At 38.5% G+C, this 17,267-nt stretch overlaps 1 protein-coding gene across 1 annotated transcript in view; it reads left to right on the top strand.

Annotated features, from left to right (window-relative positions):
• Window positions 1-11,450: 11,450 nt before the first annotated feature.
• Window positions 11,451-17,267, top strand: part of Dysb (Dysbindin) — a 53,432-nt gene continuing 47,615 nt past the window's right edge. The window contains exons 1-2 of the mRNA XM_067150199.2: window positions 11,451-11,605; window positions 11,906-12,056. Of these exons, the coding sequence (XP_067006300.2) occupies window positions 11,550-11,605; window positions 11,906-12,056 (207 nt within the window). The 5' untranslated portion in view covers window positions 11,451-11,549. The remainder of the gene's footprint in view (window positions 11,606-11,905; window positions 12,057-17,267) is intronic.

The raw sequence follows: 17,267 nt of genomic DNA, 5'->3' as shown, positions 1-17,267 counted from the left end.
TCAAATTACTTCATCACTATATTATAAACCTTGTAATTACAATTACTAATTATCAAATTATTTACTTGATTACAACCCTGCATTCTGAAATGTATGAGCTATGTAAATTCATTAAGCACAACATCCGCCGTGTAATTCATGAACTCATCATTTTAATTAGTTAAATTCATTAAATTCATTATGATTCACTAATTTCGTGGTTATCATGTCATCAATCAATCAATCAATCAATCAATCAATACTGATCTGCATTTAGGGCAGTCGCCCAGGTGGCAGATTCCCTATCTGTTGCTTTCCTAGCCTTTTCCGAAATGATTTCAAAGAAATTGGAAATTTATTGAACATCTCCCTTGGTAAGTTATTCCAATCCCTAACTCCCCTTCCTATAAATGAATATTTGCCCCAGTTTGTCCTCTTGAATTCCAACTTTATCTTCATATTGTGATCTTTCCTACTTTTATAAACGCCATTCAAACCTATTCGTCTACTAATGTCATTCCACGCCATCTCTCCGCTGACAGCTCGGAACATACCACTTAGTCGAGCAGCTCTTCTTCTTTCTCTCAATTCTTCCCAACCCAAACATTGCAACATTTTTGTAACGCTACTCTTTTGTCGGAAATCACCCAGAACAAATCGAGCTGCTTTTCTTTGGATTTTTTCCAGTTCTTGAATCAGGTAATCCTGGTGAGGGTCCCATACACTGGAACCATACTCTAGTTGGGGTCTTACCAGAGACTTATATGCACTCTCCTTTACATCCTTACTACAACCCCTGAACACCCTCATAACCATGTGCAGAGATCGGTACCCTTTATTTACAATCCCATTTATGTGATTACCCCAGTGAAGATCTTTCCTTATATTAACACCTAGATACTTACAATGATCCCCAAAAGGAACTTTCACCCCATCAATGCAGTAATTAAAACTGAGAGGACTTTTCCTATTTGTGAAACTCACAACCTGACTTTTAGCCCCGTTTATCAACATACCATTGTCTGCTGTCCATCTCACAACATTTTCGAGGTCACGTTGCAGTTGCTGACAATCTTGTAACTTATTTATCACTCTATAGAGAATAACATCATCCGCAAAAAGCCTTACCTCTGATTCCACTCCTTTACTCATATCATTTATATATATAAGAAAACATAAAGGTCCGATAACACTGCCCTGAGGAACTCCCCTCTCAACTATGACAGGGTCAGACAAAGCTTCACCTACTCTAACTCTCTGAGATCTATTTTCTAGAAATATAGCAACCCATTCAGTCACTCTTTTGTCTAGTCCAATTGCACTCATTTTTGCCAGTAGTCTCCCATGATCCACCCTATCAAATGCTTTAGACATGTCAATCGCGATACAGTCCATTTGACCTCCAGAATCCAAGATATCTGCTATATCTTGCTGGAATCCTACAAGTTGAGCTTCAGTGGAATAACCTTTCCTAAAACCGAATTGCCTTCTATCGAACCAGTTATTAATTTCACAAACATGTCTAATATAATCAGAAAGAATGCCTTCCCAAAGCTTACATACAATGCATGTCAAACTTACTGGCCTGTAATTTTCAGCTTTATGTCTATCACCCTTTCCTTTATACACAGGGGCTACTATAGCAACTCTCCATTCATCTGGTATAGCTCCTTCGACCAAACAATAATCAAATAAGTACTTCAGATATGGTACTATATTCCAACTCATTGTCTTTAGTATATCCCCAGAAATCTGATCAATTCCAGCCGCTTTTCTAGTTTTCAACGTTTGTATCTTATTGTAAATGTCATTGTTATCATATGTAAATTTTATTACTTCTTTGGCCTTAGTCTCTTCCTCTATCTCGACATTATCCTTGTAACCAACAATCTTTAGATACTGCTGACTGAATACTTCCGCCTTTTTAAGATCCTCACATACACACTCCCCTTGTTCATTAATTATTCCTGGAATGTCCTTCTTGGAACCTGTTTCTGCCTTAAAATACCTATACATACCCTTCCATTTTTCACTAATAGTTGGTTATCACCATATTATAGTTGTTACCTCTAAAATCATAAATTTATCCAATTACGTTTGTAAGATTTGGTAATTTAATCCAATTTTTGATATATCATTAAATTATTCATCTCAAAATTTTATATAAAATAATCCCTATTATTATTTGAGTCCGAAACTATTTTACTTATTCTTTCTCAATACCATCCTCCACTCATGTAAATGCTGATAATATGGAACGCACGCGCGAAATCGAAAGTAACCCTGACATAAATAAATTAAATTAATTCACCGATTCATCTAAAATTATAAATATCCCGCATATGCATAATCAGCTGTTTTATCATACACAAACATATGCCTACCCTGTAGCAAGAAACCTACACTACAAAAGTAATACACCTTAACCTACACTGATTCGACAAACAATGGGATAGAACCTCATTGTCACAAGTACAAACAACCACGTGAACTGAATTCAACATCGCAAGAAATATTACAACTGCAAATCAGAATTTGCATTGCTCACACACTGAAGAACATATAACATGAACAAACACAACATAATTCCAATCATATAGTCACAGGGAAAATCATTATTCACTGACTCGGCCGGGCATCGAACTCCGACCCTCAGTATGGCATCATTACAGTGACCTATCATCATACTCGCCACAATGAACTGTCACGAAGTATATCTATTATTCTTTAATTTAAATGTGCTGTCCTATGTTCCACAAAACAGAATTATCTTACGAATGACAGTAATATTGTTTACTTGTAAGACCCTACCACAGCTGCCATGGCTTCTCTAATGCACAACACGCCGACCCGGTCTGCTGTCTTATCTCACGCCCCGACTCATTTCATTAACACGGCATTTTAACTTGTCCGCACCCAATTAATATTCTCTCTCTCTCCACTCTAAATGAAGCCATATGTTTCCTCCACAATATCCTGCGTATTCTTGCTTTCTGTGCGAACCGTAACTAATTATATATAACACTCTCAATGCATCTTATTTGTTCCATATTTCACGTGTATAATTCTACATTTCTCACTCAACATTATCAGGAACACGTATATCACTATGCCGGTATTTATACATATATGGCGCTACACAATCTCATTGGTTCGACCCCTGCGGTTGGCATTTTGTGTCTTAGAGGCCCTACTTCAACACTAGCTAACTACATCTCGGATAAATTATAGGATGAAACTTATTCCCTACAGCACTTTTTTTTCATTGGTTAACAATACACGTTACTTACTGATGACATATATATTCAAATCCCACTGTAATGTGCCGGAAAAACCAAGGTTCGAATCTTTGGTCAATAAAATTTTTCTTGACGAACTTTTCATGCGACATGCCAGGTTAATCTATCTACTCCCTCTTACTAATACCTTACTGATGCCTCCTAAATCACATTAAATATCCACACACACACACGCTAGTATTTATCAGAAGATCGCGCACTAAGGAAAACCATATTTCACACACGTAATAGAAGATCATTATTTACACACATTATTTCCTCATTCGCGAAGACCATTTTCAACACACGCTATAATATCACAATATTTACTCCCCCTAGACATCAGTATAAAATTACCTAAAAAACCTAACTATCCTTGCTACAGTACTTAAAGAGAAAATAAACGAATAATCATGCATTAATTTATTTACAAGCTAACAGCTAATCATGCACATGCCAGATATAATGAATCAGGGTACTTATCGATTCGGCGACGCTCCATACTCAGCTCCACGGCCTCATGGTTTCAGGTCGGCCCCATGATGTACTTAAGCCATCATACAGGCGGCCTCAGCACCTGAACCGATACCATTCTTCATAACCATGGTCTTCATTCTTGTGGCTTTAATGAATTCACACGACTTCACTTCTTAATACACAAAATACATATAAAACACAGATATAATTAAATTATTCTAGCACATAAACACTTATTTACACTGGTAGTGAATACTTTGTCTCTGCTCTTTTCCGCGAGTTTACCACGTGGCACTGCAAAGCGTCCTTGCATCGATCTCGCTCCGGTCCTATTTTTCAATTAATATTGTAAAAATCGCCTTCTTGAGTTTAACCAGATTTTCGGTCGTTATTGAGTTGAATACATAGTCTATCGGACCCGTAGTATCCTATCGACAACTAGTTAGTGGACTAGGAAATGCTCAAGATTAGGGTTCCTCGTGAACCACATACGCGTTACGTCCGACACGTTCAAATTTCCGTAGCAGAGTGAGTCTTCTGAGCGGCACGCGTCCTCTTCATGCACGCCAGCTCCTGGATAGGGAGCTCGGGGAACCCCATCAACAATGATGTAACATCCCGTCACGTATGCTTGCAATTATTTATTCCAATAAATTATTGCAAATATGCCGTCTTTAATTATTGTTCTCAGAATAGTTTAATATTGTTTTCACATTATCCCCTGGTGGATTTAATTATTTTTGGAGGTCATTTGTACGGCACCCATCTTTAATTTACCCCCATCATTCCAAAACTTGCTATGCTGCTATTCGCTGCCTGAAAGTGTTGCCAACTTAAAACTGGTGACCTTGATCACACACCTCATGGAATATTCCAGTACTTCCCATTTCATCATCAAATGAATGGGTGAAAACCATAACGGTATAAGTGACATTTCTTTAAAAAATGAGTTAAGTGCAGGATGTAACTCCAGGAGGATGTACCCTTTCACCAACCAGGGGATACAAGTGATAGCGGTAATATTCTGCGCTCTAGTGATGGGTGGTATAACTACAAATACATTGCTTTATATGAGTGTTGAAGATGTTTAAATGTCTTTTTCTCTGAATGACTAAAATGTTACTTATACCGTTATGGTTTTCACCCATTCAAATGACCCTGACACGTGGAACTTATCTTTAAACCGGGGCAAGCGAAATGGCGCCACACATCCGGCCTATAATGAAACTTTGGTTCATTCCCTTATATGCCATCTTTAATTTATAATATTTTAAAGACAATGCTATGAGCCAATTGGGCTCAATACATGGTTTCAGCTGTTAACCAATTGAAGCCTTTATATCCCATATATGCCCACCGCCCCATTTTTGGGGCAGCTGGAATTTTATTTTTATATTTCAAGGAATTTCTTCCTGAGGTAAGTTTGATGTTATATTTCAAGAGGGTTGGCATTGGTGGATAAGACCTGGGTCCCTGCCAACACACAGCTGCTTCAACATAACAGTTATTCATTGTTGACTACAGCTCATTGTGAACATGCAACATGACCTCTCAGAACAAGTAAGTATTTTAATTATTATTCATAATTATTAGTATGTTTGTGTGATTCCTAATGGTATATAACTTGCATAATGTTGCTGTAATAGAATATAGCTGGTTATTTGTAATTTGAGTACTGTTTCCAGTCATTTCTTTCAATGCCCCAAAAATGGGGCAATGGGCATGGGCGGGTACACTTTATTTTATAGTACAATCATTACGGCATCATATGTTCTACTGACTAAAATAATTTGTGTTATGATATGTAGATATACACGAGTTACAGATTCCCTATCCTACGCCGTAACTGATTATAAAACACAATATGCATCGAGTAATCCAGCAAAAATGTTGTAAAAATAACGGAACAAATGATTATAGATTATCATCTGCATTATATCAGTATTGTTACCTACTGTAGATATATCGTTAAAATATTTTCACGTGTTTCTTATAATATTTTAGGTTGACCATCGATGAAATCTTGGCGATTCTTGGGAGTGACGACCAACAATTTGCAAGTGCTACAATATACACTTGTCCTCCGGAAAATTATCTTCATAGTGATGAGGAAAGTGGTGACGAAGACGGAAACATCAATCATCTATCTGGGAACCAACTTCGGGCTGAGGGAGAGCTGCGGGCTACTGTCATTTCTGAAAATCGATTTGAAGAAATGGTATTGGGAGTACCTGATCTTAGGGATGATACAACTAGCCGTGCTGACCAAATAGCATCATCAGGTAGTCACAATGAACAGACTGCATCTTGAGCTATTTCTAGCGATAACTACATGTTATCACCTCCCCGAAAAAAGAAAACATTGCCACCAACACGTAAGTGGGAACATGTTGATATACCCTCCAAACCTGAACACGAATGGACAAGACCAGAATTTTTAAACACAAACAAATCTCCTGTAGAACTTTTCGAACTATTTTGGGATGACCAAATAATAAACACCATTGTTAATGAGACAAAACGATATGCCATGTTCAAAGGTAACCATAATTTTTATGTTGACGTTAATGAAATCAGGTTACTTATTGCCATATTACTTTTGAGTGGATATTGTACTGTTGCTAGGCATCGTCTCTACTGGGATTCAGGTGCTGATACTTACCATCCCGGGGTCGCAGGTGCTATTTCAAGGAATAGATTTGAAGAATTACTTCGCTACTTACACATTTCTGATAATAACACTCTAAATCCAAATGATAAATTCGCAAAAGTGCGCCCACTTTGGGATCATGTAAATGGAAAATGGTTAAAATTCTTTCCTAAAGACGCTTACTTGAGCATTGATGAAACCATGGTCCCATACTTTGGAAGACATGGAACCAAACAGCACATCCAAAATAAACCGGTAAGGTTCGGCTTCAAAGTGTGGTCTATGTGTTCGCGATTAGGGTATCTTTTTCAAGCTGAGCCTTATCAAGGTGCCTCTACAGGTAACACAAACCCTGACCTTGGTGTTGGAGGATCAGTAGTTGTAGACATGGTGAATAAACTGCCTCAAGGTTCGGCATATAGTATATTTACTGATAACTACTTTACATCCCTGCCTCTCTTATCAAAACTAGGAAGAAGTGGTCATGACTGCAGTGGCACGATTCGTAATAATCGTATTGAAAATGCCCCTCTCCAGGGCCCTGCTGTAATGAAAAAGCTTCCACGAGGTGCTTATGACCAAGTTACAGATGTAAACTCAGGAATAACTCTCGTAAGGTTTAACGACAATAATATTGTAACTCTGGCATCCAACAGAACAGGTGTTTCGCCAATGGGCATGTGCAGTCGTTGGAGTTCCAAGGAAAGAAAGAGGATATCCGTAAAACAGGTAGCGCTTGCTGCTCAGTATAATCTATATATGGGAGGAGTGGACCGGCTGGACCAAAATGTGTCAGCTTATCGGCCTGGTATAAGGATGAAAAAAATGGTACTGGCAGCTTATACTGTTCCCATTGAGCTGCAGTATCAATAATGCATACCAGCTGTATAGGATGACTCCTGCAGGAATGGATAAAGGCACTTGTGATTTTTTGGGCTTCATACGTTATATTGTCCAATGTTACCTAGGAAAATACACCAATCGTCCTGCAATTGGTAGACCTCTGAAATCTGTGAAACGGCACGTGCAAGATGAAGTGCGGTTGGATGGGGTTGGGCATGTAATAATATCAAACCCAACCCAGATTCGATGCGCAGAATGCCATAAGAACACTACCAAGAAATGTAGAAAATGTGATGTGGGCTGCCATGCTAATTGCTTTGAGAAGTTCCATTGTTAAGTGACATAAAGCAAGTTATTTCCATCAAATGTTCTTATGTTTTTACGTGTATAATGGTAACAAATGGAAATAATTTAACAATCTCTCTAACTTGGAACACTATTCTTTGTTTATTTGACGAGTTTTATATTTGGTATTTGTATTTCTTGTGATGTAATTGAATGTGTGAACGTAGTAAACTTCTAGTCAAAAGGGAAAGTAATTTGCTTTACATGTACCCTCCCATGCCCACCGCCCCATTTATGGGGCGGCACTTTCCTCACGACTGGAATAGGAAACAATTTATTTTTCATTTTTTACAACATCAGTGCATCCATTTGACCATTTTATGTGAAGATGGAAGATGTTCAAAACGAAAAAAAAAAGTTGGGCAGATATGGGATATCCTAAGTTGAAGCATATGACATGCTTGGTTCATGCCCTTCACAGGGTTTGTGAATCCATAAGGAACGAATACGACATCGCAAATCAATTCAACTCTGCCCTGAAGAAGTTTCTACTGAAAGCACCGAGTCGTGTTGTTGCCTACAGGGAAACCACTTGCCTGCCCCTTCCAAATTTCCCGGTCAGTACTCGCTGGGGTCGTGGATTGAGTGTGCTGCTATGTTGAGTGAGAATTTTGACAAAATTAGAGGGTTTGTGCTTTCTTTGGATCCAGTCGACACCGGAGAAAATACATAATTTGCAGACAGAAATACATTGTGTCAATGGTTACAAGTACCTGACTGCAGTTATTAAACGATTAGAAGAGCAAGTTCTGGAAAAGGAAAAACAATGGGATATTTTTAACTTCCGTGAGGGAGCAGTTAGATGACGTCACCACAGACAAACTTGAGTTTAGTCTTCAGAAGAATCCAGATATTGATGAATTCGCCACATCTGTAGAGTTGTCATTCCGAGTAAATACAAGGTGTGCCCCACTGTTGAAAGAAGTTTTAGCATCTACAAAGACATTCTATCTCCTGATAGAAACAGACTTACTTTTAAAAATGTAGAGATGCTTAATGTCTTGAAGTACAACAGCTTCATGTTTTTTTCCTTCTTTTGATGAGTGATGATTTGATGTGCTTGTTGTAGTTCAATAAAGTAGAACAGAGAAAAGAGAAGTAGTTGAATTAGTTGAATAAACCAGCACCCTTTTGTCCCTTTTTTTAATTGTCCTATTTGAGCACCTTTTACCTTTCTTTTTTCATCTGACATTTGCACCTAAAAATCCTAACCCTGGCGATCACCAACGCCACTGATTGGAGAAGTGTTGACATTCATTCTCAAATATAATTGTGTGTGTATGTATGTGCACTAACTGGGTCATCCTACAGTAAATTAGATCGATGAAACAGGCAGTGTTTTATTCGTAACAAAAGTACGAGACGAAGAAATGTCCTTACTTGCTGGCAATGCTGTAGAAATGCCATAATTGTAAACTGGCCGAACGTCCCGCTTCAAACGTACAGTCCCGCTCTTAGGCATTTTGTTCCACTCTCCCCTCAAAAACTCGAGGACGTTCAAATATATCCCTCTTTCGATAATTATATTTTTTTTCACAGTTGTTAAAATCTTGTTTCCAAATACCACAGCGCCGACAACGGATGAGAAATAAAATCAGTTATTTCCAGTTCTTGTTAACTAGTAGAATGATTTAACAGTTCCAGAAGACAACATTGGACGGAGATCTTTCTTCATTTTAAGAAAAAAATATGTCAGACTCGACGAACTGTTTTTAATGGAACATTATATTTTTCTGTTCCTGGAACAAATGCTTCTGATGAAAGGATTTTCTCGCACATTAACAAAATCTGGACATCTGAAAAATCTCGTATACTAGTAGATAATCTCAACGCTTTGTCAATGATCAAGTTTAATTTTTTAGAGATGCATTTTAGAATTCCATAACTTTCAGAAATCGTCTTGACAAGTGTAAACATACATATATGGCGTCATGGTAGTGAATAAAAGTGACATTCTCGTAGAGTCAGACAATAAGTTTTGTTACAAATTATATTCAAAGTAGATAATAATAATAATAATAATAATAATAATAATAATAATAATAATAATAATAATAATAATAATAATAATAATAATAATAATAATAATAATAATAAATGGTACTTGCGCATTAAGTTTCCTTCAGCTTATTCCAAATATTTCTGATGTCGTTGGAGCCACCCAGATTCATTTTGATTTTGGACGGATGCCCGTCTTGACGCCACGTGATCTTTGAGATGAAAATCTCAACCCAGCATCGACAGGGATTCGAACCTCAGCCTTCCGGGCGAGAACACGGTAGCTAAACCACTGAGTTAATCACGCCCCCAATAAATGAAAATCGCATATACATTTTATAAATACTTCAAAAATAATTATGCTAAAATATAACTCCTCCGTTCAAAAAAATAATCTTTGTTAATCGCACTTTGTCACCGAATTGTTTCTGTGGTCGTGAACTTTAAGATTGATTACCTTCACTACTGTTCAACAGTACCAATTACGAGCGTGAATCAAAGTGAATCTTCGTAAATCTGAATTAAAAGTATAATTATATATATGGAACTACCAAACGACCACTGCTCAGCCCGAAGGCCTGCAGTTTACGGGGTGCTGCGCATGGTCAGTGTAACGAATCTTCTCTGCCGTTATTCTTGGTTTTCTAGACCGGGGTCGCCATCTCGATGTCTGATAGCTCCTCAGTGTAATCACGTAGGCTGAATGGAATTCGAAATAACCCTTAGATCCAGGTAAAAATCCTTGACCTGGCCAGGAATCGATACCGGGTCTCCGGGTGAGCCTACTCCTAGATCGCGGGATCGGCAGAAGAAACAAATAAATGCAGCAAATATAAGTAAGCTTAATATCAGTCAGTCAGCAATAAATAAAACGTGTGCATATATATATGACGCACGGAGAGAATGTGCTGAATTCCTTCAATTTGTGAATGTGGGACCACCACCACCGGTGATATAAATTAACAACGTAGCTCGAAATCCCCCTGTGGGTGGGGGCAGTAGAATAACACCCACGGTATCCCCTGTCTATCGTAAGAGGCGACTAAAAGGGGCCCTAGGGGCTCTGAACTTTGAAGAGTGGGTTAGCGACCACGGGCCCCAGCTGAGTCCTGGCATTGCTTCCACTTACTTGTGCCGGGCTTCTCACTTTCATCTATCCTATCCGACCTCCCTTGGTCAATCCTTCTTCTTTTCAGACCCCGACGGTATTACGTATGGAGGCCCTAGGGAGTCTTTAATTTTCATGCCCTTCGCGTCCCTTGTCTTCCTTTGGCCGATACCTTCATTTTTCGAAGTGTCGGACCCCTTCCATTTTTTCTCTCTGGTTCGTGTTATATAGAGGATGTTTACCTAGTTGTACTTCCTCTTAAAACAATAATCACCACCATCACCACCACCACCACCACAGTAGCTCGAAAACATATGAAGCATCGTAACAGGTTTGCGAGGGTGATACATCATGTAACAACTACTGGACAATTATTGATAAACTTCATTATTAGGTATCCACATTGACGCTACCGTATCTAATTAAAATCGAGACTTCCACCTTTCAATGCATGTACGTATTATTCGTGTTATCAAAAGAGAATACTTCATTACAAGGACATGTTTCGTCTCTTAGTTTTGAGACAAACAACTATTGGATACAAACTGTACTATCATAACATGTACATGTTTCCATATTTCCTAGTAAGCATAAACATTTACGGCAGAACTATACTTAGGGGTACGCAAGGATTAGGCATTGGGCCTTGGTTTCTCAGTATACACTTCAGCAACATCATTAGCACATCGCGGGTCTTTTCAAATGTCAGCAAAGAGAATGAGTAGAATGTCAGGATGCGCACGCTACTACCGTAGCAAAGTACTTGGAAAGATACAACGCACGTGACAGCCTCTCAGCTGAGTTGACAATCCTAGTGGTTTTTAGCATCTATAGGTTATGTTTGTGGGTTGAGGAAACTGATAGAATTAAAATGTTTGATAGTTTACGCGATAGATTTCAGACAGTCCAGGAAGGGATTACAGCAAGGTAAAATACATTTAAGATAATGGTCATATTAAACGATAATTTGTCTTGTGGCCAAGTATAATATGTATCCTGTGTATTTGTTTACTGTTCTATCAACATTGAGAGAAATTTCTTTGATGAACGTATAGGTAAATGTGCTGATATAACGTATTATTTATTAGTCAGCTCTTTTTGTGATGGATTTCGTCTACCATACAGTGGATTGTTTGATCTGTTTATTTGGGCATTTTTCTAAGTGTGCCTGTCTGTATTTTTGTATTCCAAATATTGCATCTATACAGTATGAATCGATGTTCTCAGTTTTCGTGGACTGTCAGCATCGGATCCCCCCAGAAAGTTTCATGCCAGTAATGCTGTTAACTACAATGCTGGTGCAGATCTCCTTCACAAGTACCAGACTGAATGGAGTGAGCTTCACAAACTTTCTGAAGAAAATGCTACTAAGGCTCAGGTTTGTGACTGTTGTAAATATAATTTCAATAATCAGGGCTATACCACAGCTATTTTCATCTGCTAATTATGATCGTATTTACCTGTATAGAATTTGAATCTTCTTAACTTAACTACCATTACACTTTCATTTTCTGGAGATTATGTAAGGTTTACAAAACAAGTCTAAAAAAATATATTTGCAAACATTATTAGAAATGTGCAGCGCTACATTCCTCCCTATTTGTCAATCAGTCACTACTGATCTGCATTTAGGGCAGTCGCCCAGGTGGCAGATTCCCTATCTGTTGTTTTCCTAGCCTTTTCTTAAATGATCGCAAAGAAATTGGAAAATTATAGAACATTTCCCTTGGTCTGGTATTTACTGGTAATGCATACCTTTCAGTACAGTCAATGATTATTGAATGAGAGAAGATATTATTGGAATGAAAATAGGTAGGCCTATGAATTTAATTTTAAGCTTATTTAATTCCATGTATGAATCTATGTAATAATGTAGTTTTCGTTGATGTGTATTAGATGACTGTGCTAGGCAAAATCAGTGTAGGGCCTATGAAGAGAATGAAGAATTCAGCATTACAAACATCCTATTTCACTCATGCACTAAAATTAATTCATTTACACACTTCCTGTTAATGTATAGTATGCGCACCTTTTAGCGATACATGAACACCCTAGTGCTGAATCGGTCGACCTTGGGCATCTTCGAGATTCGTATTGGCAATCCTTGAAACACAAACTATGAATCGCTTATGCATTGCTGTGCGACATCTGCCGTACACTTTACGTACTAGTACTGTTGTTGTTTACACAGCAAAGCCAAACTATAGAATTCATGCTAGGAACAAGATTTGCATCGAGAAATGATATATAATGTGTATGACACAGTTGTTGGCTTAAGATAATAATGCTTTAGAAAATTCATATCGATTGATCATATTATCGATTCAATTCAGATTTAGTTTCCATTCAGTCGGCAGTATTACCGGAACCGGGAGAGCTCCCTCCTTACTCCTCACCACCGTACAAAGAAATATCGCTTAAAGGTGCGTAGACTATATGTTACCCCTTGCAAAGTTGTCTTTCCAGATGTATCCTGTTATTGTTTATGGATAATGACATGAATAACAAGAAATTGACTAAGTTACTGTTGAACAGTTTTGTCCATTGGACTTCAGTTACAGTCTTTGCACATCTGTCACGTCTATAACCACGATTGAATGCTCTTTGTTGCACCTTACGACTTGTTGAGGTACCATTGGCAGGAGACAGAGCTCATTATTTAAATTAAAATTTTGCTCCCAGTCCCAGAAAGAGAGGTCATTTGCCAGAGCTTCAAACAATCCATCTGGACGTTTCTTTTTTCCCGAAAAAGAGGACGAATGGTTACCCTACCTCTGTGTTCATCATAGGATTATTTTGAAGTCAGTGCAGCTACTGAAGAGGTTCATTTTGACTGAAGGAAGCATGACACCTACTGAATTTATTTTTGACATTAAATCAAAAATTGCCAGGCTGAGTAGCTCTGACGATAGAGCACTGGCCTAATGAGCTTAACTTGGCGGGTTCAATCCTGGCTCAGTCCGGTGGTATTTGAAGGTGTTCAAATAAATCAGCCTCATGTTGGTGAATTTACTGGGACATAAAATAACTCGTACAGAACAAAATTCCGGCACCTTTGTGTCTCCGAAAACCGTAAAAGTAGTTAAGTGGGACAGAAAACCAATAACTTTTGAAATCCTTTTAATAGATGTTTACGGCCATTAGAGACCACAATAAGCAACATTTACACATTTTTAGAAGCTTTCTTTGCAGCCCTCTTTCTGGCAGCCTGTCTCCTTTCTGCTGCCCACCCGCTGTTCTGCTGTTCTTTTTTACGAAAACCCTTGAAGTTACTGATCTGGTGTCTGTACTTGGTTCTGTTAACAATGTCTTCATGGTTTGATCCAGTTTTTTTCAGATCCTTTCTGACATCCCTGAACCACTTATCACATATGTAAGGTGTACTATCGAGCATGGTCAAAATATTCTTAGTCAACTGCTTGTCTTCCATTCTAAATAGGTGGCCCTAGAACTTGAGTCATTGCTTCTTGCTGGATTCTTCCATCATTCGTTCAGTTTTTTGACATAGTTCCTCTTGTCATCGCAACCTATACTATCTAGACATGATCTTTGAGCTCATTATCTTATGAAGGATCAATAATATTATTATTAAAATCAGAAATTTGGTACTTCATTTCGTTACAAGTATGTTTATTATATATCTGCCTTGTTATATTGTGATATTTTTATGTATAGTGTTGTACAGGGTCTCTCTGATAAACCTAGGCCAATCGCACGGTATTTGTACTCTGCACTATGGCAACTGCCTCACCCGAACTTATGTCACGTGTGTATACAATTTTATACGAAATCTTACCTTATAAAAGATGCTGGAAATGTCCTTCGTGGGTTATACAGGCATTATATCTGGTAACCACATTCTGGCTGACGTGAGTGAATTCTGCCACTGTAATTTTTCTGATTTCATTCGTAATGTTTCCTTCCAGTTCCTCCAACGTGCGAGGATTTGTTCAATACACTTTTTTTCAATTTATCCCACAAGTAAAACTCACACGCATGCTGTTAAATCTAGAGCAGGGATTTCCAATTTGTAAGGGCTCGAGGGCAATGTTGGAAACCTTAGTCATATTCGCGGGCCGCCCTTGAATAATAGGCCAATTTTCGTAACATTCTGCATGTAGTAGGCCTACAGAAGTACCATTATGAAATAATGCATAATTGAATTGAAATAAAGGTTTGATAATTTTAATTACTTAGGTAAAACATTATTTTACGATTGCATAAAAGAGTGTCTCAGATTGTTGAGGTGCTGGCCTTCTGAAGCCAACTTGGCAGGTTTGATGTTAGATCGTTCCGAAGGTGCTCAAATACGTCAGCCTCGTGTTGGTAGATTTACTGGCACATAAAAGAACTCCTGCGCAATTAAATTTCGGGACCTCGGCATCTCCAAAATCCATCAGTAGTTGTTATTGGGACGTAAAAACCAATCATTACTTGAAATTTGGATTTTAAATTTTTATAAATCAAAAATAATATATTGAGATCAAGTAAATATTTAAAAACGACAAAAACAATTAAATTTGTTCAGACTTCGGTCTATAAAGGGTATAAAAATTAATACATTTTTGAACGACCTATAAAATATTATTTTGTAACTATTCTTCACATTATTAATTGAAATGCTATTGCGGGCCGCATTATATGGCTTTGCGAGCCACCATTTGGAAACCCCTGATCAAGAGAATGAGGGTGAAATAGACCAGCACTGACCACTCTGTCTGCAAACACTTCCAAGATTGTAAAAGGGGAATCTTCTGCTGTTTCAGCAGGGGGTTGAATCTTGTCAAAACCACCCACACAATTTATCTTCTTCCATTAACTAATGGAAGAACAGCATCAAAATGCCATCTTGGTACCTCTCTGCATTTACTGTTGTCTCGAAAAAAATAGGCCCAATTATTCATCTTGCATTAAAAGCACCAATCTTCCTATCATAATGAGGGACTTCATAAACACCATTAGGATTTTCTGCACACCAATAGCGAGAGTTATGATTGTTCACACGACCATTAAGATGAAACCAGAACTTTTACATACGAATGCATTGATAACTGTCTCACCATGTTAACAGCTGAGATTCAAACTGGCGACTCATGCTTTCCACGTCGAACACGTGCAGGCTGCTTGCAAGGTCAAGAACTATGCGCGCGCTTCCCATACAGCAGCTGCCGTAGCCCAGAATACAAACACCGTGCATTCAGTCTGAGTTTATAAGAGAGATCCTGTATTACATTCTCCTCTGCCAGTCAAGGTGGCTACACAGAATGGGTTATGTAGCTGCAAGTTTGCAATCTGGCGATAATGGATTCAAACTCCACTGTCAGCGGTCCTGAAGGTGGTTTTCCATGGTTTGTTGATTTCTTTAATTAAGGCTATAATTGCTACTGTTTGTTGTAACCTTTTCCCATTCCAGTGTCTCCTAAAACCTCTACAGTAAGTTACCCTTAGCCTGTAACTGCTAGAAAACCTTGTGAGGATTATAGCTTGTCAGTACTGAAAAGCATGGTTTCAGAACATTTTGGACCGGGCAAGTTGGCCGTGCGGTTAGGGACGTGCAGCTGTGAGCTTGCATCCGGGAGATAATGGATTCGAACCCCACTGTCAGCAGCCTTGAAGATAGTTTTCTGTGGTTTCCCATTTTCACACCAGGCAAATGTGGGGCCGTACCCTAATTAAGGCCATGGCTGCTTCCTTCCCACTCCTAGGCCTTTCCTATCCCATCATTGCCATAAGACCTATCTGTTATCTGTGTCAGTTTGACGTAAAGCAAAAGAAAAGACAAGGTGGAAGGAAACCCTAGGGTATAATGATAGAATGGACAGATATAGTGAAGAAGAAGAATAATCCATTTAGAATGTGGTTTTGGTTTTTAAATAGGATATGGAAGCAAGTGAAGAGTATAAAGTAAGTTTTAAGCAAATGAAAAAAGGTAGTGGCAGAGGAGAGGGGAAGGTAAATGGAAGAGTGGACCACGATTGTGCAAGGCAGTAAGAAAAAAAAGAAAGAAAAAAGTGTTATATGGAATAGTAAGAGAATGAAAGATATGGTTGGGTAATTTAGTTATGGTTGATGATAATGAGGTAGGGAGAGACTGAATCCTGGTGCCAGCACATGGCCTGTCGAATAACACCAAGGGGTCTGCTCAAGGCTTAATGTCCCCATCTGATGGACAAATCACCATCAACAGCTTCATATGCCCTCATTCCATATGAACACTGCAAAGAGGTTTGGGATTCAATCCAGACTTTTGGAACGCAATCTAGTAATTAGAAATTGTATACCACCACCTCTTCTTCCTTGTCCCCCTGGACTCGAACCAGCTAACCATGGTGTCAAACCTATAAGGACTTGATGCCATAATGATCATGACCACCAGGCTGGCAGAATAGTAATTAAAGAGGGAAAGAAGGTGGAGAAAAGGGAGGAACACAAAATGATGTGGAGGGAGTATTTTTATGAATTGCTGGATCCAAATGGAATCTCAGAGAAGGAGGTAATTGAGAATTATGAAAGGAAGGGAGGAAGGCACCAGGTTTGGATGAGGTGAGTGTGGAGATGGCGAGAACAGCTGGAGATGATAAAGATGATG

The sequence above is a fragment of the Anabrus simplex genome, chromosome 6 (assembly GCF_040414725.1).
Source record: "Anabrus simplex isolate iqAnaSimp1 chromosome 6, ASM4041472v1, whole genome shotgun sequence".
Classification (NCBI taxonomy): Eukaryota; Metazoa; Arthropoda; class Insecta; order Orthoptera; family Tettigoniidae; genus Anabrus; species Anabrus simplex.
This window is presented reverse-complemented; position numbering and strand designations above follow the sequence as displayed.